The following is a 25,715-nucleotide window of genomic DNA, read 5'->3' as shown; positions in this document are numbered from 1 at the left end:
AAGATCAAACACTTTTGGAGTTGGAAATGTTAGAGAAAGTAGATGTGGACAGAAAAATGTTAGCGTGTGGGAGGAAAAGTCAGAAGGAGGTAAGAGAAAGAATACTCACCATGCTGTGAGTATTCATGGTTCTGGGCGTGGGTACCACGTCTTACCTGCAGAAACACTAGGGAAGAGCGTGATGGAGTGAGGTGGGTGGGGGCGAGTAAAGGGAGGGGCGGGAGACCAGGACCAGAGACCTGGAAAAGGACAACACAAAAAGAAAAGAGAAGGACGGAGCAGAGCAATACAAAAGCAGCTTCGGATCTGGCCGGAGCTGCAAGCGTTAAGGGGAGGCGGGGAGTGACGCGGTTTGCGTCTGGAGCGGCTCCTTGGAGTCCACAGCATCCACCGCCGGAGCCTCGCCTTCCTTTCTCCCTCTGCAGACATATCGAGACACAAAAAAAGAGGCGACCCCTGGACCAGCGCGAGGGACCCACCCGCAAGATGACGGAGACCACCAAGACCCACGTTATCTTGCTTGCCTGCGGCAGCTTCAATCCCATCACCAAAGGGCACATTCAGATGTTCGGTGAGTCCTCCCACCCACCCCCGGAGGCTGCTTCCGCCTCTCTCCTTCCCCGGCACCTGTGTTTTCCAGGGCGACCCAACAGTAAGGCGTGTGCCCCTCGGCGGGATACACCGGCTGATCCCTCTGGTGGGAGGTCAGCCCCTCTATTTCGGGCTCCTGGGAAGGGACGTAGACTGCGCTTCCCAGGCATCACTTGCTCGGGCCAGACCCGGCACGCTGGGGGCCAAAGGGGTGGGGGAGGGGAGGGGCCGGAGGTGACTGGGTTTAGACCCGGTGGGAGATCGAGGTTCCAGAACTGGGGTGCGGTGGTGTGGTAGTTTGGTCACTTGGCGGGTGAGGATCGGGGTGGGGGCAGAGATTGGGACGCGGAGAAGGAAGGAGGGGGTTGGAGATAACGTGCTGTTTGTTTAGGATGGATGGAAAGCTCGCAGGAGTTAAATGATGTACATGCCTTGGAGACACAAACACACTGACACACAACACACCATTAGCAGGGCTGGGGCTTCAGGGAGATTAATTTAGGGTTTGGCTAATGGTTCAGGGCGGCCCAGGGGCGAATGTGTGAGGGTTGTGGACCGTATATTGCCCGCGCGAGGTGGATGGCTGAGTGAAAGGGGTGGGGGCTCGCCAGCCAGGGCTTGGCTGCCGGGACCCACTGCCTAGGAAGGGGAGGGGGCGGGGCGGCCGCTGCGGGCAGCCCTTTTCGAGGCAGCGGGTGTTGATGGATCCGGGCCCAAGTTGGCTGAGGCTCTGCCCAGGGCGGCGATGGCATCCGGAAGGCTTGCGGCGTGCGAGTGTGTGTATGAGTGTGAGTGTGTGTGCGCGCGCGAGTTGGGGCGGGGGGAGCGCGCATCGTTGCGCGTTTGTTTCTTGGACGTTTTGGGGCGTGGAGAGAACGGGAGCGAGCAGGGGCTCCTGGCTGCTGCTTTGGGATTCAGCAGGGGCAAGGGAAATGTAGTCAGTGCCTGTTGGAGATCTCGGGCCACTGGTGGACGCGGCTTCGCTGCTGCTCCGGTAGGACCCAACGGCGCGGGGACGTGCGCATTTAGACCCTGAGGGAGGGACGCGGAGGTCACTTTAAAAGCAGGCATAGAGTAGAGGTTAGAAGTTGGAGGTGCTTTTTCTCTGGCACTGAAGTAAACGAGAAGAGGGGAGAGAGTGGGCTGGAGATGGATGAGAGACGGGTGGGAGGCCCGAGCCAGCCTGCCAGCAAGGCGCTATCCAGAGGCGGCAGTGCTGAAGCGCAGGGCGAGCGGGAGCTGGCTTCGGGCACACGTGTTTACGCGAGTCGGAGGATTGCGCGAGCCCTCGTCGGGCTGTTTAATGAAAGTCACATCATATTGGTAAAGAATGGGCGAGGTGGCTTTGGTTAAAAATACTCTGCTCTTAAACCTAAAAGGTGCGTTGAACTGGGCCCAATTATTTAAAACCTCATGAAAAGAATATAGAAAGACTATGAGCTGAGGGGAGACCAGGTATGTACATTGATAGGATCCAAGGAGGGAGACTGGGAGATAGCCATCCCTTCCTCACCATCCCTTCAGCTTTTAAAAGTGTTTTATTAGGAGCTAATGCTAACTTACTTGTTAAGTAAAGACTTTTGTTTAAGCATCAGAATAGACCAGAGCATCTCCTCGTTCTTCTAAGGGAATATCGGTGCCCTGGGAACACTGTAAGTTCGCTGGTGCTTTTATCTCTGTCCTGCCTTTCTTCTCTGTCCATATTTCCTCTAGCCATTTTATGCCACTGTACTTTGTTCCTCTCAGTTGCCCAGGCGGGCTTGGTTGTGCTTTCCTATAGAATTCCTTGGCTCTAGAAATCTTTAGTGAGCCAGCCAGTACTCTGCCTTTTTTCCTGGGGTTAAAGTAGTTAATTCCACTTGTTTTGGGTTTTAGGATGAGTCGATTTAACTTGAGAACCTAGTATTCCGTCTTGCAGCTGAAAAGAGTTTGGTAACAGTGATAAAGGCTTTTGTTAAGTCCATGCTGACCTGCCAATTCTCCATGAGTTTAGAGGATAGAATATGTGGAAATAGGCATGGATTACAGCAAAGAGGTTTAGACATAGAATAGGTGAAAGGAGACTTTCTGACAGGGGTAACTATTTGCTTGATATTGGAACTGAGGGATAAGAGAGAGAATATCTGTCAACAAAGCCTTATGAGTGTCCATTAGTTATGCATAATCTGAAGAGCAACATGGAAAGAGGATATGGTATGCTCACTGTGGCTATAAGGAGCTTATAACCTAATGGAGGATTTAGCACATATACATATGAAAGGAAACAAGAACAAGAACACAAAATACATATTAAACTATTCTTTCTGGACTCTCTCATGGGAATCTTTGAGCTCATGAAAAATTTTGTGATTTCTTTCTGTATGTATGTGATATCACTTATTCCTAATAACAAAGTTACCAGAAAGGCATCATGATCTCCATTTTATGAATAAGAAACTGATGTTCAGAGGGGAAGTGACTTTCTTAAGTGGCTTAAGTGATATGGAGAGCAGGTGGCTGAGTTGAGACTTGAACCCCACATTCTTAATTCCTCTTGCAGAGACCTTTGCACTGTACCAAATGCAGGAACAAGTGCTCACTGATCTGACTGCATAATTCCATGAAGTCTATTTCCTTCAAACATATACTAACAGAGATTAGAATTAAGTTAGACATCAACTAAATGGGATTCCTAAATATGCATTTTGAGAGCTTCCCACCATCTCTAAAGAAACCAGTTATCCATGAACTATTTTCTTCTTTCAAATAGCTTTTAAAATCTTCTCCACACATTACAGAAATAATTAATGCAATAAAATTGTCAAACTTTCTTTAAGGTGTCTGAAATCTGTAATAGAATTTTTTTTTAAGATTTGAACAGGACTTTAAAATTAGACATCTTTATTAGAGCTCCCATGTTTTGAAATCTAATTGTTTACCAAAGAAAAAAGAGAAAGATTTTAAACAAAAAGGGATGTGATGTTCAGAACTGAAAGCTCAGTCTTAATCTCTGTAAAGTAGTACTTTTACAGTTCTCAATATTTGTAAAATATTTTAGAATGAGCTTTTCCTTTTATTTTGATGAATGGGAAGTTGTATTCCTAATTGTGGCTACAGAAACATATAGAAAAATTTAATATTTGTGAGAGAAATAGTTGACACCTATATACTTAATTATAAGTAAAATGTTTTCAGGGATAAGTAAATTTTTGGAAAAATCAATTCATAAACTAACAATGTTTTACTTCATGAGTCTGCCTTATTACATAAGAAACTAACATGACACTGGAAGGGTTTTTTGTGTTTTTTAACTTTTAAAAAATGTTTATTTATTTATTTTGAGAGAGAGAGAGAGAGCATGAGACAGGGAATGGCCAAAAGAGAGAGGGAGAGAGAGAATCCCAATTAGGATCCATGCTATCAAGCACAGAGCCTGATGTGTGGTTTGAACTCAGGAATCATGAGATCATGACCTGAGCCAAAAATCAAGAGTCAGATGCTTAACCGACTGAGCCACCCAGGTGCCTCTTAACTTTTTTTTTTTTATGTCGATTTATTTATTTTGAGAGAGAGGGAGCTCAAACAGGGGAGGGACAGAGAAACAGAAGTGGAGAGAGAGAATCCCAAGCAGGCTCCATGCTCTCAGTGCAGAGCCTAATGTGGGGCTTGATCTCACAAAGCATGAGATCATGACCTGAGCTGAAATCAAGTCAGACACTCAACGTGGAACCCCTTGAAGGTGTTTTTTTTAAAACACCTAAGATCTTAATTATTAATTATGTAGTGATTATATTTCAGTATAATTTCTTTGCATTTATATTGCTGTGTTTGTCGATATATTCATGCCTGGGAAATCAGATAATAAGTTTAAGTAGAAAAATAAGAAAGGACTGATCAGAAAAGTTTTGCCATAAAAAATAAAGGAACTGAAACAATTAGAGCAGAAGTGAATTCTGGTTTTTGATGATTGAAAAATAACTAGATTTTCCAGTTTTTCTACTGGAATAGAAAATAGTAATATTTTTACTTTGAACAAGTGGGTCTTTTGAAAAGAGACATGATCCAATTCTGTTCCTCTTCAAGGGTAGTGAAGAGGGCTTTTTAATTATTGTAGAATTGGAAAAGAAGTCCCTATTGCTATAACTAGAAATCATAAGAAAAATGAATTTGAGTTGCTACTGATATAGATAACTGTCAGAAATCAAGAAACTGTTTAATATGCTCAAAATGGCTATAAAAAAAAGACCATTAAGCACAAAGTGGTGCTTTTTACTTTTGGCACCATTATCTTATTTGATTCTACTCTGCAAGTTAAACTGGATAATATTATCATCTCCCTTTTACAAATGAAAAAGCAGAGGTACAGGTGTAAGTCATTTGGTCGAGGTTATAAGCAAAAGTCAAGATAAAACTAGTTTTCTGATATCTAGATTCTCTTTCTCATTCAAGATGCCTCTTTATTCCTTCAGTTGCAACAGCACCTATGAAAAGAAAGTCACCTAAATTTAGTTATTAACAAAGGGTTATGGGAACTTTGTGAATATTTTCCTTGGTAGTACAGGCAGCCAACAGAATATATTCAACAAAGATATCTGTTCCCAATATCTTATACTATAACAAGGAAAGGCTGTTTCTTTTCTTAGTACCCTGTATTTTCCATGTAACTCTATCACTGGAACATTTTTTCCACCACTCTCTTACCTCCTCCTTCCTCCCCACTCTCCTGTTACCACAACTAACACCTACTTATTCTTCAGAGTTTACCTTCAGTGGTACCTCCTCGGGGAACCTCCACTGACTTCTAAATTAAGTATGGTTACCCTGACATTTGATCCCACATCACTTTATACTTTCCATGACATAACTCTCATCTCATTATGTTTAATGACTACTTTCCATGTGAGACCTTAAGCAATATTAGAACACAAACCATGCATGGTTTCATTATGGATTGATTTCCTTGTGCCTAGCATGGAGTAGGCTCTCCATAATAGTATAATTAATAAAAGTTACAAATAGCAAGTCTTTGCTCCATCATAGTTGTTGAGTAAATACAAAATAAATGAGTATATAAAATCTTGTTCAGATAGAGGAATCAACCATGCACAAAGGCTGGGGTGGTAAGACAGAAAGCCATGACGTATTAGAACAAAGGAAAGTTTAGGATGGCTCAAGGAGAAGGGGAGTAAGAGGTAATACTGGAAAGACAGATGGAAGTCTAATCGATTATGAAAGCTTATTAAGTCATGTTAAGGAATTACAATTTTATCCCAGGGAATGAAAGAATATCACATGGTTTTTAAAGTAAAGGAACGTCATAATTGTATCTTTGAGGTTATGATTTAATTGAATTTTGAATAGATTAGTGTAAGGGTAAGAATGGAAATGTAGTGACCAGCTAGGCACCTATTTCAACAATACAGAGTTCAAGTAAGAGACGGTCACCTCACTCTGGTTAGTGGTACCTGGGATGGAAAGTAAGTGTATTTGAAAACATTTGATGGGTAAAAGGGATACTTATTTGGTGACTTGATGGGTGGTGGTGGCAAAGTAGACCAGGGTAACTCTCAGGTTTCTGTCCAAAGTACATGAATAAAGAACACTGGAAGAGGAGATCATTTAGGGTTTATGGGGAAAGCGAAGATTCATACTGACTCTAAAATTTTGGAAATGTGCATTCTAATCCAGCACTGATGCAAAAGAAGGAAATACTGAAATTCAAAATATCTTTTAGCTGGGACATCTGAATCTTCAAATAAAAGCTCCCAGTGGGTTCTAGTTGGGTTATTCAAAGTTCCTCATGTGAGAAAGATATTGAAATTCGTTAACATTATGGAAATAAAAAGATAAAAAAGGGTGTGTTGACTTTTTTAAAAGTATTAAATTGGAAAAAATCAAGGTCCTAAAGTTGATTCTTTTTTAATTTTGAGGTTGTAAAATTGGGAATAGTCGATGCAGTTCAAAAGACCATTCTAGAACTTGCCCACCACTGTGATGAAGGCTGTGATAGTATATTCAAGTAGATTTGGGCATTCTAAGTCACTGATGAGATAAAAGTCCACAATGGAAACTCATGGATCAATCATGGTTGTTTCACTGGCAGGAGCTGTATCTGTTCATGACATGAGAATAAGGACTGAAAAAGAAAATTTAGACATTTTTGTTCACAAGAAGAGGTGGTTTGATTTACTTTATCCAGCTGAATTCATTAACTGAGCCTCATGTGGACACAAGCTAACTATGAAAGGCAAATATCCCATCTAGAATTCACCCCAAACCAAGGAATAAGATAAAACCAAGATGGTTGATGTTCTAACAATTTTGAAATGAAGTAATATTCATTTTCAGCTTTTCTTCCCTTTTTGTTTTACTTAATTTTATTCTATATGTCTAAGCCTTTTATTCTAAGATATGCTTAGAACTATGAGAATTGGAGGTTCTATGCCTTTTAGGAAAAAGTACAAATTATTACTTGATACAAACATCCTTTAAAATGTTACGAATGTCAAGAGAAACATTTCTGTACACATTTCTAATGTTAGACCAAGCCAAATGAACAACCCAGAAATGTGGAGGCAAACTAAGAAACATACCTGCTAAGCTTCAAGTTTGGACTCCTCTGTTTCAGAGATATCCTCAGACATGAGAGGAAAATGCAAAACTAGATGGGTTATCTGCATTTCTGTTATTTTTCTACTGATAGGCAATAGATGTGAGAGTAGTATATGGATGACTGGGAAAGAGAATGAAAGCCCAGTTTTAAAAGTGTTTCCTTAAGGAGTACCTGGCTGACTCAATCAGTGGAGCATGCAGATCTTGATCTCAGGGTTGTAAATTTGAGCTCCACATTGGGTGTAGAGATTACTCAAAAATAAAATCAGTCTGTTAAGTGTCCTACTTCAGCTCAGGTCATGATCTCGCAGTCTGTGGGTTTGAGCCCCGCATAGGGTTCTGTGCTGACAGCTCAGAGCCTAGAGCCTGCTTCAGATTCTGTGTCTTCCTCTCTCTCTGCCCCTCCCCTGCTCGTGCTCTGTCTCTATCTCTCAAGAATAAATAAACATTAAAAATTAAAAAAAAAAACTTTTTAAAAACAGTTTCTTTAAAAAAGGTTCAAGTGCAAATTTTATAATATCATTGTCCTTTCAGCCACAGATACAGTGTTCTGAATACAGTGATTGTTTAATCAATATTTAATGATACTATAAAATATACACTTTCTGGTAGAGTTCTTGTTCATTTTCCACAAGTTTTCAAATCATCTTGAATTGCTCAAAAAGATCCTAAGGAGGGGGTGCCTGGGTGGCTCACTTCAGCTCAGGTCATGATCTCACATTTCTTAAGTTTGAGCCCCGTGTTGCTGATAGCTCGGAGCCTAGAGCCTGCTTCAGATTTTGTGTCTCCCTCTCTCTCTCTGCCCATCCCCAGCTCATACTCTGTCTCTGTCTCTCTCTCAAAAATAAATAAACATTAAAAAAAAAAAGATCCTAAGGACCCAAAGGAATACATTAAATAATTTTTCAACACCACCTTTTTAAAACAATATTCAACTCACAAAATTTTGGTTAAGCAAGGCATTTAAAATAATCCTAACAACTTGATATAATAGCCTAAGAATTGGGATATAGCAATTTATTTTATAGAGAATTACATAACTTTATTTATGAATATGTTCCATATAAATGCAGCATTAGTTTACAAGGAAGAAAGTTTTCCATTGCCAGAGGTTTTCAAATCATAAGCATTCAATTGCATGAAACAAATATACTTTTTTTGGATACAGTTTGGCAGGTAGCCTCAGAATTATCTTAGCCCAAAAAGATGTTATATGGTATGACCAAGGCCATCCTCCTAACATTGGCATCCTCTCTCCATCTCTTGTACTGTACAATATATGACTATGAACTTTGCAACAAAGTCAAGTGTTTTAATCACTACTAGCATCATCATCTTCCACATTATCATTTTAATAATGGAGCTACCTTCTTTGAGCTTCTTTAAATTCTACCACCATTAAACTGTTTTCCATTAAAGTTATCACACAATTCTCTTTAGTTCAGAACAAATGAGACATTCATGAACATTCTTGTAATTCTGGAGATAAAGGGGTAAGAGGAAGAAGTAGAAAAGAGCAAGACAAAGAGGCTAACCCATGGAAGTGGTGGCAGCTTAAATAGCACTCTTTTTTTCTACTTTCTTCTGCATCAGGTTACCTCCACAGCAGTAGCCATGCTGCTACATGTTGACCTCATTTCATATTTACCAAACAGTAGGAGGGTGAGTGAAGCATAACCCCCAGATAAGACTAAATGCATATGGTTTTGCTCTTGTTCCAGTTGCTTAGGTCAAAAACCTTGGACTTTCTTGATCTATCTCTCTGCACCCCACATCCATGTCTGCAAATGATTTTGGATCTCTCTGTCTTCAAAATACAAGTAGGGCCAACCACTTTTCCACATCTACAACCCTGGTAGAAACCACTGGTCTCCTTCACCTGCATTATTTCAATAGCTTTTTAACTGATCTCCCTGCTTTCACCCTTGGCCCCAATACTCAATCCTCAACAAAAATAGCCAAAGCAATCCTTTCAAAATGTAAACCAGATCTAAGTCAGATCATGTTTCTCCTTTGCTCAAAATTCTCCCATGGCTCTCTTTCTCATTCAAGGTCACTGTCATTAAAATGACCTACAAGGTCTCCACAATTTGCCACCTTTCTCCTCACCGCACCCCCCCCCCCCCCGCCATAACACAGGTTTTTGCATCTAGTTCTTATCCAACCATAATGACCTCCTTGCTTCGACCTTACAGTCTTTGTACTGAATGTACTCTCTGCCTGTAATATGCTCCTCCCACATATCCCTATGTCTAATTCACTCTCCTTCTCAAAGTTTTTTTTTTTTTTAATGTTTATTTATTTTTGAGAGAGATAGAGACAGAATGCAAGTTGATTAGGGGCAGAGAGAGAGGGAGACACAGAATCCGAAGCAGGCTCCAGGCTCTGAGCCATCAGCACAGAGCCCAATGTGGGGCTCAAACCCACAGAGCTGTGAGATCATGACCTGAGCCAAAGTCAGGCGCTCAACTAACTGAGCCACCCAGGTGCCCCTCAAAGTTTTTGCTCAAATGTAACTTTCTCATTGTCTACTTGGCAGATCCTATTCCTCTGATCATATAATTTAAAATTATTTTAAAATTATAAAAATTATAAATTATAAAAATTTAAATAATAAGTTTAATAATATTTACATTTAAATTATAAAAATTTAAATTATAATTTAAAATCATTGCAGCTCACACACTCCCAGTCCCCCTTATTCTCTCTTTTCCCCTTACCTCTTATCACCATTTAACAAATCATGTTATTTCCTTTCTTGTCACATTTATTATTTAATGTCCCCAGCTAGAATGTGAGCTTTTCATGGGCAGGGATCTTGGTTCACTCTGCTTACTAATGTGTCTCAGGCTCCTAGAAGAGTCCCTGACACATTGTAGATGCTCAATAAAAGTCTGTCAAAGGAGTGAATGAATGAAGTGTTATAATTACTTACCACCCTCACCTCAAGCCTGTATTCTTTTTGTGGCAGAAAGGGCAAAGAGCCTTGAGAGGAGTCAGTGGTAGTTGATTCAACAAAGGTTTATTGAGTTATGAAGGTGCCTCAGGCACCATGCTAGGCCTCAAGGACGTGACAGTTAAAGGCACTCTTCCCCATGCCCCTGGGAGGAGACAAGCTAAACATAGCACTTCAAGTCGTAAGTGCCATAAAAGAGGTAGAGTGGGAACATAGAGGGAGAAGACATGGTGTGAAGGCCATCAGAGCAGGTATTAGTGAAAGTGAACTTGAAAGTAGGAGCTGCCCAGCGGACAGAATGTAGGATGGCATTCTGGGCTGAGATCGGGGTATGTGTAAAAGGCCTGTAACAGCGTGACACATTGAGGGATCTCCAAGGAGCTTGCTAGATAACTGGGTGTGGGTGGAGACAAGGAAGGGCAGGAGATGAGATAGCCAGAAAACAGGGTTGAGTGAAGAGGGGAGGGGGCAGTTTCAAAGAATTCAGGCTTTACCCACCACTGTCAGTGAGCCCCTGAAGGTTGATGGGCAAGGGCATACATTTCAGATGTGAGGCCTTGCATCCCAAATGTCAGTGTCCCTGTCACTGTGATTTTATCTAAATATCTTTAAGTTATTTCTGTATTACTCTTTGAAAGGAGGAAGTAAGGCTTTTCCTTTAAAAAAATTTTTTTTTATTTGTTTATTATTTTCCTAAATGGAACGATTGTCTATCACACAAGCCATATCTACTAAAAAAATACATTAAGTGAAAAATAATGCTATGGTACAACCCACCCAAACAACCAACCTCTTCCCTGATTGGAAGTTGTCCTCACCTATGTTCTAAACGTATGCCTTCTGTACATCAATAGGATGGCCCCTCATTGTTCAAATACTCTCAGATTTGGTGAACTTGATTCACCCTAGTTTGTCCATAATTTGGTAGCATTTTAGATCACGTGTTTTCTCTCTTTTCCATAGGCTTAATTGTCAGGAGAGTAAAGACCATAGAGATCCTTTTCTTTGATGCTTGTTTTTAGCTCTCATCCTTTTAGGAGGTCTTGAAGAAGTATATTTATGCTCTTGCTATAAAACTATGAGTTTCCATGACTTTGAAATTTAGTGTTCTATCATTTTAAATCCTCAAGTAAGTGACATTCCAGTGGGGGGCTGGGCTCGAAATGCTTTATTCTTCAACATTTCCCAACCCTTCATCTTGGTACCCACAGAGAGGCAGAATACTCATTCCATGCAGCAGTGAGATTAAAATACATCAATAACTATTCATATTTCTTTTGAAATATTTATGTGCTGATAAATATTTAGCAGTGTGTGGTTTGTCACATGAACTACGAGATCTGTAGGCAAATGTTTTTTGTTGTTGTTAAGTTAGAGACTGCTACCCATTATAAATTAAGGAAGACAACAAAATATTATACATATAAATTTAAGCCATAATTGCTTCACTTACCAGGAACCAATCTGGCTAAGCACAGTTTAAATTTACTTGTGATGCCCTGGGAATCAAAGTTTATAGATAATATGTGATTTTTCCATGCTGTGAATAGTGTTGATAAAGAAGGGATAAATGTCTTAGTTTTTCCTATTGCTTCATTATTTCTCTATATATGGATATTAATAAACTGAATTGGTATTGATTAGGGAATATACTTAGTCTCCTTTAGCCTTTGTTTTCTCATGTGTAAATAGAGTGATTGATATAACCCAGGGTCAGCAAACTATAGCTTGCTGGCCAAATGTGGCTTCCAAGCCAAGAATGGTTTTTATATTTTTAACTGGTTGGGGGAAAAAAAGGAAAAGGAGAATATTTTGTGACACGTGAGAATTTTATGAAATATAAATTTTAGTATTTATAAATAAAATGTTATTGGCATACAGCCATACTCAGCAGCAGATGTGAGCAGTTGTGGTAGAAACCTTATGAATTATAAAGCCTAACCTGTTTACTATCTGGCCATTTACAGACGTTTGCCTATCCCTGATATAACCTACCTCTGGGGGTTGGAATGGGGAGTGAATCTAAAGGTTTCCAAAAATATAAAGTGTGTTGAAGTCCATTACCCAGAGGAACTCTTTAATGAACAATTTTCAGTCTAAACTAAATCACCAAAAAGACTTGTTTAAGCAGTAAATGCAGTTTCAATTTCATAATTGTAATTTTTCCAGCTGACTGAGTAAATGATCGTGTTCACAATGGGGATGATTTTCTGGTTTTCGGTTTACATTGGACATTGATTAGCCCCTCTGGCTGCTGTTGGGCATTTATCTGCCATTGAACATTAGATGTATTTTCCCAGAACATCCTTTTCCTGATTCACAGCTACCTCCTTCTTTAAATCTAATATCTTACATACTTTGTATTTGAGGATTTTAAAAGATTAGCACAACAGTTGCATCAGGCTTTTGCAGCCTGCTCTTGGAGTTACATCTCGTTTTTCTGCAGCATCTCACCTCTCTGTGAACTCTGATAGCACTTGGTTTGTACCTCTCTTATAGCACTTAGCACCTTGTGTTGTGGGGTGTAGCTATTTCTGTCCATGTTACATGTTCTCTATCTGATTTAGGCCCTTGCCAGGGTCATATGGCGTTCTGTATCTCCTGAAGTGCCTAGCACAGTGCTCTGGGCACATGGAAGTTTCTGTAAATATTTACCAAATAATTGAATGATTGAACTTTTAGGAGTACTTAGAATCCTAAACTGTTAGGAATATTTAGAATTCTCAAAGGTAAACTAGGTGATCAGAAATCAGACAAGAATTGGGGAATCGGCAAATACAGGGAAACAGAAATCAAGTATGACAGAGTCAGGCAATAGGACAAATCACAGAACACTCTTCAGGGACTTCAAAATTGAGATGACTGCTGTCCCAAGATGAGAAGTCTCATGTGTCCCAGAGTGGAATCCTATCCCAGAGTATAGCCTTTCCAGATATCCACAGAGGGAACCTACAAGTCATTTTGGGGAGCTATTAAGTAAATAACTTAGCAGGAGTGAAAACGTGGGGTCAAGGATGAAGGTGAATCCTACCACTGTCCCCTGGATTGCTTCAATTAGATGCCTGGTACATCTAGGGATGGCTTCTCAGGGAGGTGGAGTAGGTTGGAGGATGGCTGAGGAGTTAAGTTTTATTTTTGTTTATTGACAGTTTGAAAAAGGTTTTATGCACAAGTCACCTGGCAAAGGAAACTCTGTACATTGTTTACTTCCAATAGGCAAAAGGAACAGAAAACCTGGTTTGTTGATTGCAAGTCTCCATCTTCGGAAATTGCAGAATCCCCACTTGAAGGAGATTTCAAAATCATGCAAGATATTCTGTACTGAAATCCCCTTTAAAACATTTCTGCCAGTGTCTGTCCAAACTCCGTGTCAGATCTTCCTGGCCAGAGAAGGCAGTGTTGTCCAAAGCAGTCAAACGGCACTTGGCACGGTTTTACTTTCTTTCAAGATTGCTCCTTCTATTAGGCTGACATTGGCCTTCCTGAGACTTTCCTGTGTTGGAAGTTCTTTTCCTCGTTTTTTTCCCTTGAGATCCACAGAAGAGGTTTAATCTGTCTTCTTCTACTTGTGAGACATTGGAATGGCTGAAGACAGCTACTCTCCTCCCCAGGCCTCTCTTTAGGCCTAAAAAAAACTCAAATTCTTTCAGCAAGGCATCCATTACTGTTTCTAGTCTTTATAACACTCTGGCTCATCTTCTTTGAACATATCTTCGTTGTCTATATTCCTCGTTAAATGTTATGTTCCGTTCATGATGCTGCATTCTTTTTTTTTTTTTTAATGTTTTTATTTTTGAGATAGAGAGAGACAGAGCATGAGCAGGGAAGGGGCAGAGAGGAGGGAGACACAGAATCTAAAGCAGGCTCCAGGCTCTGAGCTGTCAGCACAGAGCCCGACGCGGGGCTCGAACTCACGGACCGTGAGATCATGACCTGAGCTGAAGTCGGACGCTTAACCGACTGAACCACCCAGGCACCCCTCATGATGCTGCATTCTAATGTGGCCTGGTGTGTGTGTGATGTCTTATCTATTATTGGACTTAACTTACTGGATGTTCCCTTTATTTATGGGGTTCTGTGGATCTCTTTCTAATTAAATCAGGTAAGACAAGCTATTGCTACCCGCATGCTATAATGTCCTGATATTCTGAGTGATCAATCAATTTGGTGGACTAAGCTGTTGAACTAGTCCAATTTATTTAAAGATCTAGCTGGTTAAAACAACAAAAAACCTGGCTGGTATATTGTCAAGATGTGGTATCCTCTGGAACCTTGCAGGTCTGCACACATGCCTAGCTATGTGAGATGTCAGCCATACACTGGGAATGACATGCTGCCTTTAGAATAAGAAACTTTAGGGGCGCCTGGGTGGCTCAGTCGGTTAAGCATACGACTTCAGCTCAGGTCAGGATCTCACAGTTGGTGGGTTCAAACCCTGAAGCGGGCTCTGTACTGGGAGCTCAGAGCCTGGAGCCTACTTTGGATTCTGCATCTCTCTCTCTCTCTCTCTCTCTGTCCCTCCTCCGCTCAAGCTCTCTGTCTCTCTCTCAAAATAAATAAATAATCGTTTAAAAAAAAAAAGCAACTTTGCAGGTTTCCAGACAGGGATGAGACTAGAAGTCTCTGAATTCTTGAATTATCAAGTCTCTTGATATTTCGTTGCAGGGTATGTTATTTTTTTAATGGGTTCTGTTGAGAGCTCCAAATAAGCTCTCATCCATGTTAAGTCTTGCTTTGGGGACTGAACTCAGAACTTTCTTCCTATCTTGTCTAACTCTTCCTGTCATGGTTATGCTATTGGCACTACCCTATTCCCAAGGTTCCCATAAGAGTGGCAGAAATGCTCTTGTTCCCAGCAATGGTGACTTTGTCCCAATAGAGGTGGGCAGTATCACATTTAAGTTGGGCAGGTGGTGGGGCGCCTGGGTAGCCCAGTTGGTTAAGCGGCCGACTTCAGCTCAGGTCATGATCTCAAGTTCCTTGAGTTCGAGCCCCGCGTCGGGCTCTGTGCTGACAGCTCAGAGCCTGAAGCCTGTTTCAGATTCTGTGTCTCCCTCTCTCTGACCCTCCCCTGTTCATGCTCTGTCTCTGTCTCAAAAATAAATAAACGTTAAAAAAAATTTTTTTTTAAATAAATTGGGCAGGTGGAATTTAAAAACAAATAACAAAAAAAAGTCATTTTTCTTATGGAAATTTCCAAACATGCAAAAGTAAACAATGAAGCAATGATACGCGGAACCCCAAAGTACCTGTCACCCAACTCGGATGATGATCAATTCTTTGCCCATCTGGAATCATTGATACTCAGACACAATTCCCCACGTTTGCCCTATATTTTTTGAAGTAAATCCCGGACATCCTATTGTTTCAAGGTGAGAGCCTTTCACCTAGTACATAATTGCTTCTCTGTCTATGTGAGACCTCCGTTAACAGACTGGATCTTTCTCCTCCTTGCTTCATGTTTGTTTGCTTGACAGCTCGAGTTGCAGTTGGGAAAGTGGGGGGACAATGTCTAATTTCCATCTTTGAGCAGACATAATAATGCCTTCACCCCAATCGACAGTAAGTGACACTTTATCATTGGAATTGCCTTCACAGCAATCTTTCTCATGTGGGGCCTGGAAGGCTCCCCTCCAGAGTTGAACTCCCACCGGACACAATGGGCCATTCTTCCTTGACCTACAACATTCAGCTCCTTATCCCTTGTCATTCAAAGCCATGAATGTCTGTGTTAGAAGATGTTCTACATCAGCGAGCCCCAAACTGGGGCTCTGAAAACCAGAGCTTCTCATAAATCAGAAGAGGGGTCAAGGAACTGTTTCCAGAAAGTGTATACATTCACCCTCCATATGGCACAGGGTAGGGGCATCTGGAGGGCTCAGTCAGTTGAGCGCCTGACTCTTTATTTTGGCTCAGTTCTTGATCCCAGGATCACGGGATTGATCCATGTGTCACATTCTGCACTGAGCTTGGAGCCTGCTTATTATTCTCTCTCTCTCTCTCTCTCTCTCTCTCTCTCTCTCTCTCTCTCTCTCTCTCTCTCCCCCCCCCCCGCCCTTCTCCCTGGCTTGCACTCTCTATCACTCTAATATATATATTTTTTATATATACATGTACATATATATATAAGTATATATATAATATATATATATATGGCACAGGCTAAGCATCAAGTTTCTGGGCTTTTACTTGCATTGTTATCAGTTTGGTGAGGTAAGCTCATGCTGATCAGGAGTCCTGCTTAGTGGTTATAGATGTCATTGGTGAACAACAACCAAAAAACAGTGGGAATTTTTTTCTTCCATTTCTTCAGAGGAGGAGGAAAACAAGTAAATTCTGTTTGGTGACAGTTTTGCTCCTGGGATAACATTTGAATTCTGAGCTTCCATTTGGCCTAACTTTTACCCCTTGTAGGAAATTAAAATAAAATCCTTCTTATTGGTGCCTTAATCCTTCCCTTGTGCTGTTTTAAATCAACTTTTCAAAGTGTATTGTCATGCAGTTTTGTCACTATTTGCATTTAAATGTAGTGAATAAAGAACTCCCTGCAGAATCCTTTGGGGAATGTTGTAGCCCAACATCCCAGTTTGCCCGGTAAATCTAGCAGCTGTGAATATTCATAAAAGAGGTTTGAAAGACTTCTCCATTGCGGGCTGCTCTGGTTTTGTTAAGATTGGTTCTTCATGGTTTCATGTGTGGTCTTGGAGCTCTGGCCACGGACAGGGAAGCTGGTAAGGACATTTTCCGGAGTGGGGGCTGTCATCACCGTGGCCAGTTGGGTACTTTAATGATGTTTTTCTGGCTTTGCCTGCCTGCATGTGCTCCCATCCCCCACTGCAAGCAACCCACAGCCATTTACACACTTGCATTTCTTTTAGATGCAAATTGGTTTATTTCAGTCTATTGTGATCAAAAAATTTTTTTGGTTTGTTTGTTTAAAGAACTGTGGAAACACTTTGTGTTTGAAAAGGCTGGGAAGGTGAAAAGGAGTAAGAAATGAATGGCTTAGGAGAAATTGTTTTATCATCTGACAATGGCTTTGGGGTAAAGTCCGAGCTTTGGAAATTAAAAGGATGAAGAAGAGGAAAGAAAACCCAACTTGTCAATTAGGTGATCTCAGCCTCCTTTCCCCTTCCTTCTCCTTAGGCTTGAAACATACCCAGAGGGTTCATGCCCAAAGGCCTTTGTGGGAAATGGAACCACAGCTATTCTTCCTGCCCCCAGGAAGCAGGGAACGACTGTAGCCTGACCTCCTTAATACCATGGAATTTTTCTGGCCTATGTTGTGACCAACCCTGCTCATCCCCTCTGTTAGGGTCAGGCGTAAGGCAGGGCAAAGACAGGAGTCAGAGGCTAAAAAATTTTAGCAGTCAAAGGCTTTATTTGGGAGCTAAGGTCTCGGGCGAGGTTCCGTGACTCAGGGAGAGAGAGAGAGAGAGAGAGAGAGAGAGAGGAGGGAGGGAGGAGAGGGAGGAGGAGGGAGGGAGGAGAGAGAGAGAGAGAGAGAGAGAGAGAGAGAGAGAGAGAGAGAGAGAGACGGAGACGAGACAGGACGAGAGAGACAGGAGCAGGAGTCAGGGAAGTCGCGCCCAGGTGTGGTGGGGTGGGGTTTTTAAGCTGCAGCGGTTCCGGGTTTAGGTCCGGGTGGGCCTTTTTCGCGTCAGGTGGTGCTGTCGCTCGGTGATTGGTTGACCTCCAATTCGTTCTGGCAGCTACTAGGGGCTTTAAGTTGGGTTGCGCTGGCAAGATGGCCGTCCCCTCTACTGTGGTTCCAAGGACATCTTAACACTCTCCAATAAATAATCACCATAAATGAACATAAGCTAATGTTTATTGAGTACTTACTTTGTGCCAAGCACTTTTTTTTTAAAGGTTTGTGAATGTTTCTTCTTCTTTTTTTAATGTTTATTTTTGAGAGAGAGAATGCAAGCAGAGGAGGGACAGAGAGAGAGGGAGACAATCTGAGGCAGGCCCTTCACTGTCAGTGAAAAGCCCCACGTGGGGCTCGAACCCACCAACTGTGAGATCATGACCTGAGTCCAAGTTGGACGTTTAACCGACTGGCCCACCCAGGCTCCCCATGCCCCAGGAACTCTTTTCATGCTCTTCTGGTCTTACTTCATTTAGTCCTTATTAACAATCCTATTAGCATTCACATTTAGCTAGTGATCTAGCTAACTTGTGTTAGGTAACTTGTGTCAAGTCACACAGCAAATGTGTAGAGGGCAGAAATGTAGACCCAGATGCTGTGATTCTGGTTACTATTTTAGCTCCTGCAAAATGCTGCCTTGATCATTTGCTGAGTGAGAAGGGATGCTGAGCACTGGATTCAGGGCTGTGACAATGCAGAAACAGGCTGGGCCTCCTCTGACACTTGTATCTACCAAGTGGGCCACTGCTAGGGATCCTGCCCAAAGCGGCCAAGTGTGGAAGGGCCAGAGGACTCTGTGGAGCTCCAAGGAGACCTGTGGACAAGTCCAGAGGGACAGAGAAGAGAGCTACAAGAAAGGCTCAGCCCAGAAGCAGGGGAAGATCGGGAGCAAATCAAGAAGGGCCCTGGGTGACAACTGTACACGGAGTGAAATAGCCATAGTCACCTTTCTGCTAACCTTTTTTAAAATGTTTATTTATTTTTGAGAGAGACAGAGTGAGCAGAGGATGGGCAGAGAGAGGGAGACAAAGGATCTGAAGCAGGCTCCACGCTGTCAGTGCAGAGCCCAACTTGGGGCTCAAACTCATGAACCATGAGATCATGACCTGAGCCAAAACCAAGAGTCGGATGCTTAAGTGACTGAGCCCCCCCAGGAGCCCCCCCACCCCCTTTCTGCTAACTTTAAGGCACAGGGTCAGAGTGGACAGATGGAACTATAATATTCTCTCCTTTCACATTGTAGCTGGCAAGGGTGTCTACAACAAATTATTCAGTAACCTCCCTCCCCCGACACAGTAAAATGAGTGTATAATAGTCCCTAACCTACTGGGCTATTGTGGGCATTAAATAAAATAAAAGTGGATATATTGTCTTGTGTGACTGCCTGGCTTTCACTGTGGGCCCCAGTGCATTGTTTCACCCCTTGCAAAATCACAGATCTGGTCCCTAAGGACTGAGTGATGGAGACTTGACTCAATATTTTACAAAGAGATAGAAGGGGTTACAGTGTAAATCACCAGTTTCTAAAATGTCGCACTCACATCTACAGAAAGTTGGGTTCTTCCCCTGTGACAGCAGATCTGCCTCTCTTCCTCAAGCAGCTGCCCCCCACCAGCCCAAGTCCTTCCCACAAAATGCCATCCTTTCCCCCTCACCTTAACCCCACGCTTAGCTTTCCTGGCTCAGCTCCCTCTCTGTCACGCTCCCCACCTCTCTCAACCCCTCTGCCAGCCTGCCTACCCCACTTAGTAAGCAACAGCCCCTAGACAGACTCTGCCCAGCTGTAGTTCTCCAAGCATGCCCCAGCCCCGTGTGCAAAGACTATAGCCCATCCCGTCACATACAGAGTTTTTAGCAAAGGGTCCGGCCCACAGTAAGTGATGGACGAATGTGGGGAATACTTGCAATCGTTTCAGTGTCTGTCCCCTGACATCTTGCCTGGGCCAGCATACAGCCACCCTGGAGGTCTGCCTGCCAGTATAGTGGGGGATTTGGGAAATGACAGAAAGGCAGAGTGTGGGTGATTGACGTCAGTGGATGCTGTGAGCGGGCTGAGACCTCAAGAGAGGCCTGCAGAAGTGTGGGCATTGCCGGTGAACATCCAGAAGTCACTGGGGAGGCAGCCTCCTGTCCAGCACAATTTGCTCTTCTCCTGTTTGTAATCACTGGTGGCTTACCTGTCAGCGAGAATAGAGTGAGTGCCGAAGGCATCCTGCCTGTTCCTGCTGGGCCGAGCGCCTCGTTTAGATGAGAGCCCTTGGTAGATCCTGCAGGGTAAGGATCTGTGCCCCTTGTCTCCCTGCAGAACAGTCTGCTTTTGCTGCTGCTGGAAAGATCTAGGGCCAACAGTCAAGTGACTGCTCATCCTCTGTGAGGGCTGGCAAGAGAACCAGGATCTAGGTCCAGATTTTTGCACCTGTCCTCACCCCATCATCCACAGGAACTAATGATGACTTAAGGTAGACAGAGTCTCCATAGAATGGACCGTAATCAGATTTGTAGTTGGAAGAGACTTCAGAGGTCATGCAGTCGCTTATTGGATACTTTTCATGACAGCTCATTTCCAGTCTGTTTCATTGCTGGCAGCTTTATTTATTAGAAAGCTCTTCTGTCATGAGCAAAATCTGGGTTCTTATAACTTGGGGCTGTTTGTCCTAGTGTTGTCCTCTGAAACTGTCACCCAGGTTCTGTTTAGCTTTAAGACCACCCCAATTACCTAGCATCTAGAGTGGGACTCTTGCACATCTTTGTTATTCAAATGTATGATTTTACAGGGTCTCCATTCAACAGTTTGAAGCACTGTCCACCCTGCTGCCAGAGGAAGGATTTGTGGGTAACATGTTAATGAGTTATTGCTGGACATCCCTAACGTTAGCTCATCTGCTCTACTCTGCATTGACCTTTATCTCTTTCCCTTCATAGAGCTATCACCCCTGACGTATTTTAGGGGTCTTTAATTGTTTACTTATTTATTGACATCTCTTCTCTAGCAGTAGACACCCCATGAGAACATAACCTTCTCCTGGTCTGTACTTAGCCTGTACCATATGCCCAGTGTTTAGAACAGTGCTGGAACAGAGGAAGAACACAATATTTGTGGAATAAAATCAAGAGTAGATTAGGAAAGTGAAAGTCCCAGATCCTGTCAGTACTCATTTGAGCATTCCAGGCGGAGAGAACAGCAAGTGAAAAAGCCCTAATGTGAGTGCTTCTCTCAAATGCCCAAGAGAAAAATAAGGAAACCAATGTGCCTGGAGTGGGGAGAGACAGAGTGGTAGATGAGGCTAGAGAGATAATGGATGGCCTGATTGTATAGGACAGGTTGTTTCTTTATTTTTTTTTTAAGCTTAATTATTTATTTTGAGAGAGCGAGAGAAGCAGAAAGGGACAGAGAGAGAGCGAGAAAGAGAGACTCCCAGGCAGGCTCTGTGCTGTCAGCGCGAGAGCCTGATGTGGGGCTCAAACCCACAACCTGTGAGATCATGACCTGAGTCAAAATCAAGAGTTGGCTGCTTAACCGACTGAGCCACCCAGTCACCCCCAACTTGTTTCTTTAAAGACTGACTGGTAGTGGCAAGAGCCCTAATCCTGGACTCAGGGGACTTGGGTTCATCCCAGTTTTGCACTCATTGGCTAGGTGACCCTGAAGCTGATATTTAACTGCTCTGGGGCTTATCCTTCTCATGAGTAAAGTGGGATTGACACTCTCTGCCGTGTTCAATTTCAGAGTTGTCCTGAGGATGAAATAAAATTATATGGGGCCAAGAATTCTGTAAACTGGAAAGCACTATATAAATAGGAGTTATTACTTTTATGATATTATGATTAAAGATGTGTAATCTTGATATAGCAAAAGTATATTTAGTTCGAGAATGAACTTATCTCCGTCTTGAGTTGAATTAATTTCTGGAGCAGTGAAGGATCATACAATTTCCAGAGATTGCTCTTTATGATTTTGAGCAACATCCTCATGACCAATACTTAAGTGCTCAGTATGTGTAAGCACTTGTCCAATTGCTGGAGATATATCAGAGAACAGAACAGATACAAATCCCAGTTTTAATGGCACTTGCAGTCTAGAAGAGGCAGAAAGACAATAAACAAAATAAATAATTATGTAGTGTGTTAGGTTTATAAGCGCCGCAGAGTGCAACGGAGGAAAAAAAGAGCATGATAGAGAAATAAGGAGGACCTGGGATGGGGGTTGCAATTTTATTTTATTTTTATTTATTATTAAGAATTTTTTAAAATGTTTATTCATTTTTGAGAAAGAGAGAGACACACAGAGCATGAGCAGGGGAGGGGCAGAGAGAGACACAGGAGACACAGAAACCGCAACAGGCTCTAGGCTCTGAGCTGTCAGCACAGAGCCCGATTTAGGGCTCAAAGTCACAAACTATGAGATCATGACCTGAGCCAAAGTTGGACACTTAACTAACTGAGCCATCCAGGTGCCCCATGGGGGTTGCAATTTTAGAGGGTGGTCAGACTTGAAGGAGGTGAGGGATTCAGCCATATGGGTATTGGGGTGAGAGCATTCCAGGCAGAGGGAACAGCAAGTGAAAAAGCCCTAATGTGAGTGCTGCTCTCAAATGCCCAAGAGAAAAATAAGGAAACCAATGTGCCTGGAGTGGGGAGAAAGAGTGGTGGATGAGGCTAGAGAGATAATGGATGGCCTGATTATGTAGGGCCATGAAGGACTTTGTCAGAACTTTGGATTTTACTTCAAAGGAGAAGGGTAGCCATTTGAAGGTCTTGATGATGTTATATCATCTGACTTCCATTGACTTACTCTGACTGCAATGATAAGAATAAACCATCAGGGATGAGAATAGAAACAGGAAAACCAGTGATATAGCTACTACATGTACTCTAGAAAAGAAATGATGGTAGTTTGGATCAGGGAGGTAAAGGTGGGAAGAAGAGATAGGATTCGAGATGTAATCTGTAGGAAGCTCCAATAGGATTTACTATTAGCTCTGTTTTGGTGAGAAAAAAAAGGAATCAAGGATGAGCAGAGGTATTTGGCATGAGCCACTGGAAGAATGGAATCACCATTTTTTGATGCGGGGTGACTGTGGGAAGAGCAGGCTTGGGAGGGAATATCGGGGGCTCAACCTTGGATATGTTACTTCTGAGAAGATGATTAGATATTCAAATGAAGATGTTGAGTAAGCATATACCAGCAGGAACCCAAAATACAAATAAACAAATAACTCAAAAGTCATCAGCACATAGCTTATATTTGAAGCCACTAGACTGGCTGAGAATACTGAGGGAGTGAGTGTCTGCAAGGCAGAGTTCAAGTGTTGTGGCACTGCAGTGTTTAGGGACTAGGGGCTGGGTGGGAGGGGTAGAGGGAAGGGAGCGACATTGACTTTGAAAGACAGCCAATGACGCTGTCTCGAGCATGCTGTGAAGGCACACACAGGAGTTGTGTCTTTCCACAATGTCAGCTTTATTCGATCATAAAGCAAGATTAAAGCAGGTTCAGGATTCCAAACTCAATGACATTTCTACGTATTTAACTTTGCTTCATTCAAGTCACACAAAGCAAAGCACAATACAAAGTCACACAACCAACAAGATACAACAAGGGGCAGGAAGTTAACGAACCAAATGTAAGGTCAGTCCATGAGTGCACAGTTGAGATGAGGCCTTGGTCCAGGTCAGCTCTTGACATGTACAGCTTATTTTGTTCAAGCAGTGGAGAATCCCTTGTTATATTCAGAGATCAATCAGGCAGAGCCTTCATTGGCAGTTGCCTTTTTTGATGCAATCAGACATGAAAGGGTCAGTGTCTGGAGAGTCTACCATTTGCTGCAAAAGTCCTCCTTTTTAAAGGAGTTTAATCAGCTGTGGGCTTCTGTAGGCTTCCTTTGTTTCTGCTGGTTATCAGTCCTGGGTGCCATCGGCCTGTGCTGGTCTCAGTGATCTCTGGTCTTAGCTACTATGCCCTTGGCTGCTTACATAACTGCTTGACACGAGGGACTCCATCTTGCTCTCTACAGAGGCATAGGGAAATCAGGACATTGTGAGGTCCTGGAAGCCAAGTGAAGCTGGTGCTTCAAGGTGGGGGCAAGATCAACCACACTGAACATTGTTGAGAGGTCAACTAAGATGAGCTCTAGGAACTGACTGCTGGTGTCTCAAAGCAGAGGCCATCAAAGGCTTTGACAAGAGCAGATTTGCTGGAGTGGTGGGGGCAGAAGCTGGATGGAGTGAACATAAGAAAGAGGAGAGTAATTGGAGAGAGCAAATTTAGATGCTCTTTTGAGGAGTGTCACTCTAAAAGGAAGCAGAGAAAGAGCCAATGGCTGGAGGCAGCCATGCATCAAAAGGATTTTGTATTATTTTCATATTATTGTTTTTTGAGATGGGAGAAATAACATCATATCTGTATGCTGATGTGAGTCATCCAACAGATGTGGAAAAATGGATAACATGGGAAGAGAGGAGAGAGATCTTGGAAGAAGGTTCTTGATTAAGTAAGAGGGTTGGGTCAAGGCAAAATTGCCTGGTGGCACTGGTAGTTCACTCATAGGAGAAGAGAAATCAGAGAATATGGAGTCACACGCGGAAAGGAGGATAGATATGGTGGTGGGAGTGTGTGGAGGTTCTCTTCCGTGAGTTCCTCCTTTCTCGGTGAAATAGGGGGAAAGGTCATCAGGTGAGAGTGAGAATGAGGGGGTAGGTACTGGGGTTTGAAGAGAAGAAAAGAATCCAACAGGAGCAGGGACAGAGCATCACTGACGTGGTGCAGGTGTTTCTTTAAGGGCTTTGGTGCTGCACTCATGTGAGAGAGCCACAGTGCTGCTGTGCCACAGAATACTAGTCGTCCCTATCCCTCCTCTAAGATTTCTTGGTCAGGTTTTTATTAATTTTTAAGCATAACTTTTGAAATTAGAACTCACTTGTGGGGACCCTTGGGTGGCTTAGTCGATTAAGCGTCCGACTCTTGGTTTCAGCTCAGGTCATGATCTCACGGTTTGTCGGTATGAGCCCCACATCTGGCAGCACAGAGTCTGCTTGGGATTCTCTCTCTCTCTTTACCCCTTACCCCCCCAACCCCCCATTCCCCAACCCCCGCCAAATGAGTAAATATTTTTAAAAAACAAAACAAAACACCTCACTTGTGCATCACTCAAATGATTCTAGGCTGTGGGGACTTTCAGAACTGTCATGGTCTTTTCAAAAATTGACTTCATAAAAAAAAAAAAAAAAAGGGCGGGGAATGCTATGCTCTGACCTAAGCTGACCTTCAAAATGTGCCAAATTTATGCAGTGTTCATGGCTTACCTTCTTCCTCACATCATTAGTTAGGGAGTCAATCCAGGCCTGGGAGAGGAATTTTTTATTTCTGTTGTTTCAGATAAATGTGCTAACCTTTACGTTTCTCCCTGCCAAAGTGACTTTGGTTTATCTGGCCAGACATTCCTAGCCTGACTTATTTTATCTTTTTAAAAATTCCAAATGCTCCCTTGAATCACACTAGCTTTTAGACAACCAAGAGTCTTCAATTTTGGTTTTAAGTATAATTTGTCTAACTACCATTAGAATCAAGCATCTAACAAGTATTTGTAAGGCAATTAGGATGGGCCAGCCAGGAAATCATAATGTGCAGTGAAAGCTCTTCCATACTTGGCGTTAACAATGCGGCGGCGAAGGCAGGATGGGGTGTCTTCTTTGGCTCAGCCGCCTCATAATAAGGAACCTGAGGGCTGAGGGAGTGCTCACAGAATTAGGGTGGGAAGATGACGTTGGCATGTGACATTTCCTCACCATAAACCCTAAAGCATGTTCATTGTGGTCTTTAAGATCTGCATGTCTCCCTTTCAGGGCTGGCTGGTATCAGGGGAGTGTTTGAGTAGCTGTTTTCATAATGATGTACATGCTCACCCTATTCAGTCACCTCTGGTTTAGAAG

The 25,715-nt window shown here is 42.6% G+C and overlaps 1 protein-coding gene across 3 annotated transcripts in view; it reads left to right on the top strand.

The window, feature by feature from the left end:
- The window catches only part of NMNAT2 (nicotinamide nucleotide adenylyltransferase 2), a 164,940-nt gene that overhangs the window by 16,468 nt on the left and 122,757 nt on the right, over positions 1-25,715 (top strand). Inside the window, exon 2 of one of the 3 annotated variants that reach the window (XM_053208761.1) lies at positions 426-571. In XM_053208761.1, coding sequence (XP_053064736.1) covers positions 487-571 — 85 coding nt within the window. In that variant the 5' untranslated portion in view covers positions 426-486. Of the gene's footprint in view, positions 1-342; positions 572-25,715 lie in introns of those variants that run through there. The other 2 variants (XM_053208762.1, XM_027074383.2) reach the window with 2 other exon arrangements.

This window comes from Acinonyx jubatus, chromosome E4 (genome assembly GCF_027475565.1).
Source record: "Acinonyx jubatus isolate Ajub_Pintada_27869175 chromosome E4, VMU_Ajub_asm_v1.0, whole genome shotgun sequence".
NCBI lineage: Eukaryota > Metazoa > Chordata > Mammalia > Carnivora > Felidae > Acinonyx > Acinonyx jubatus.
This window is presented reverse-complemented; position numbering and strand designations above follow the sequence as displayed.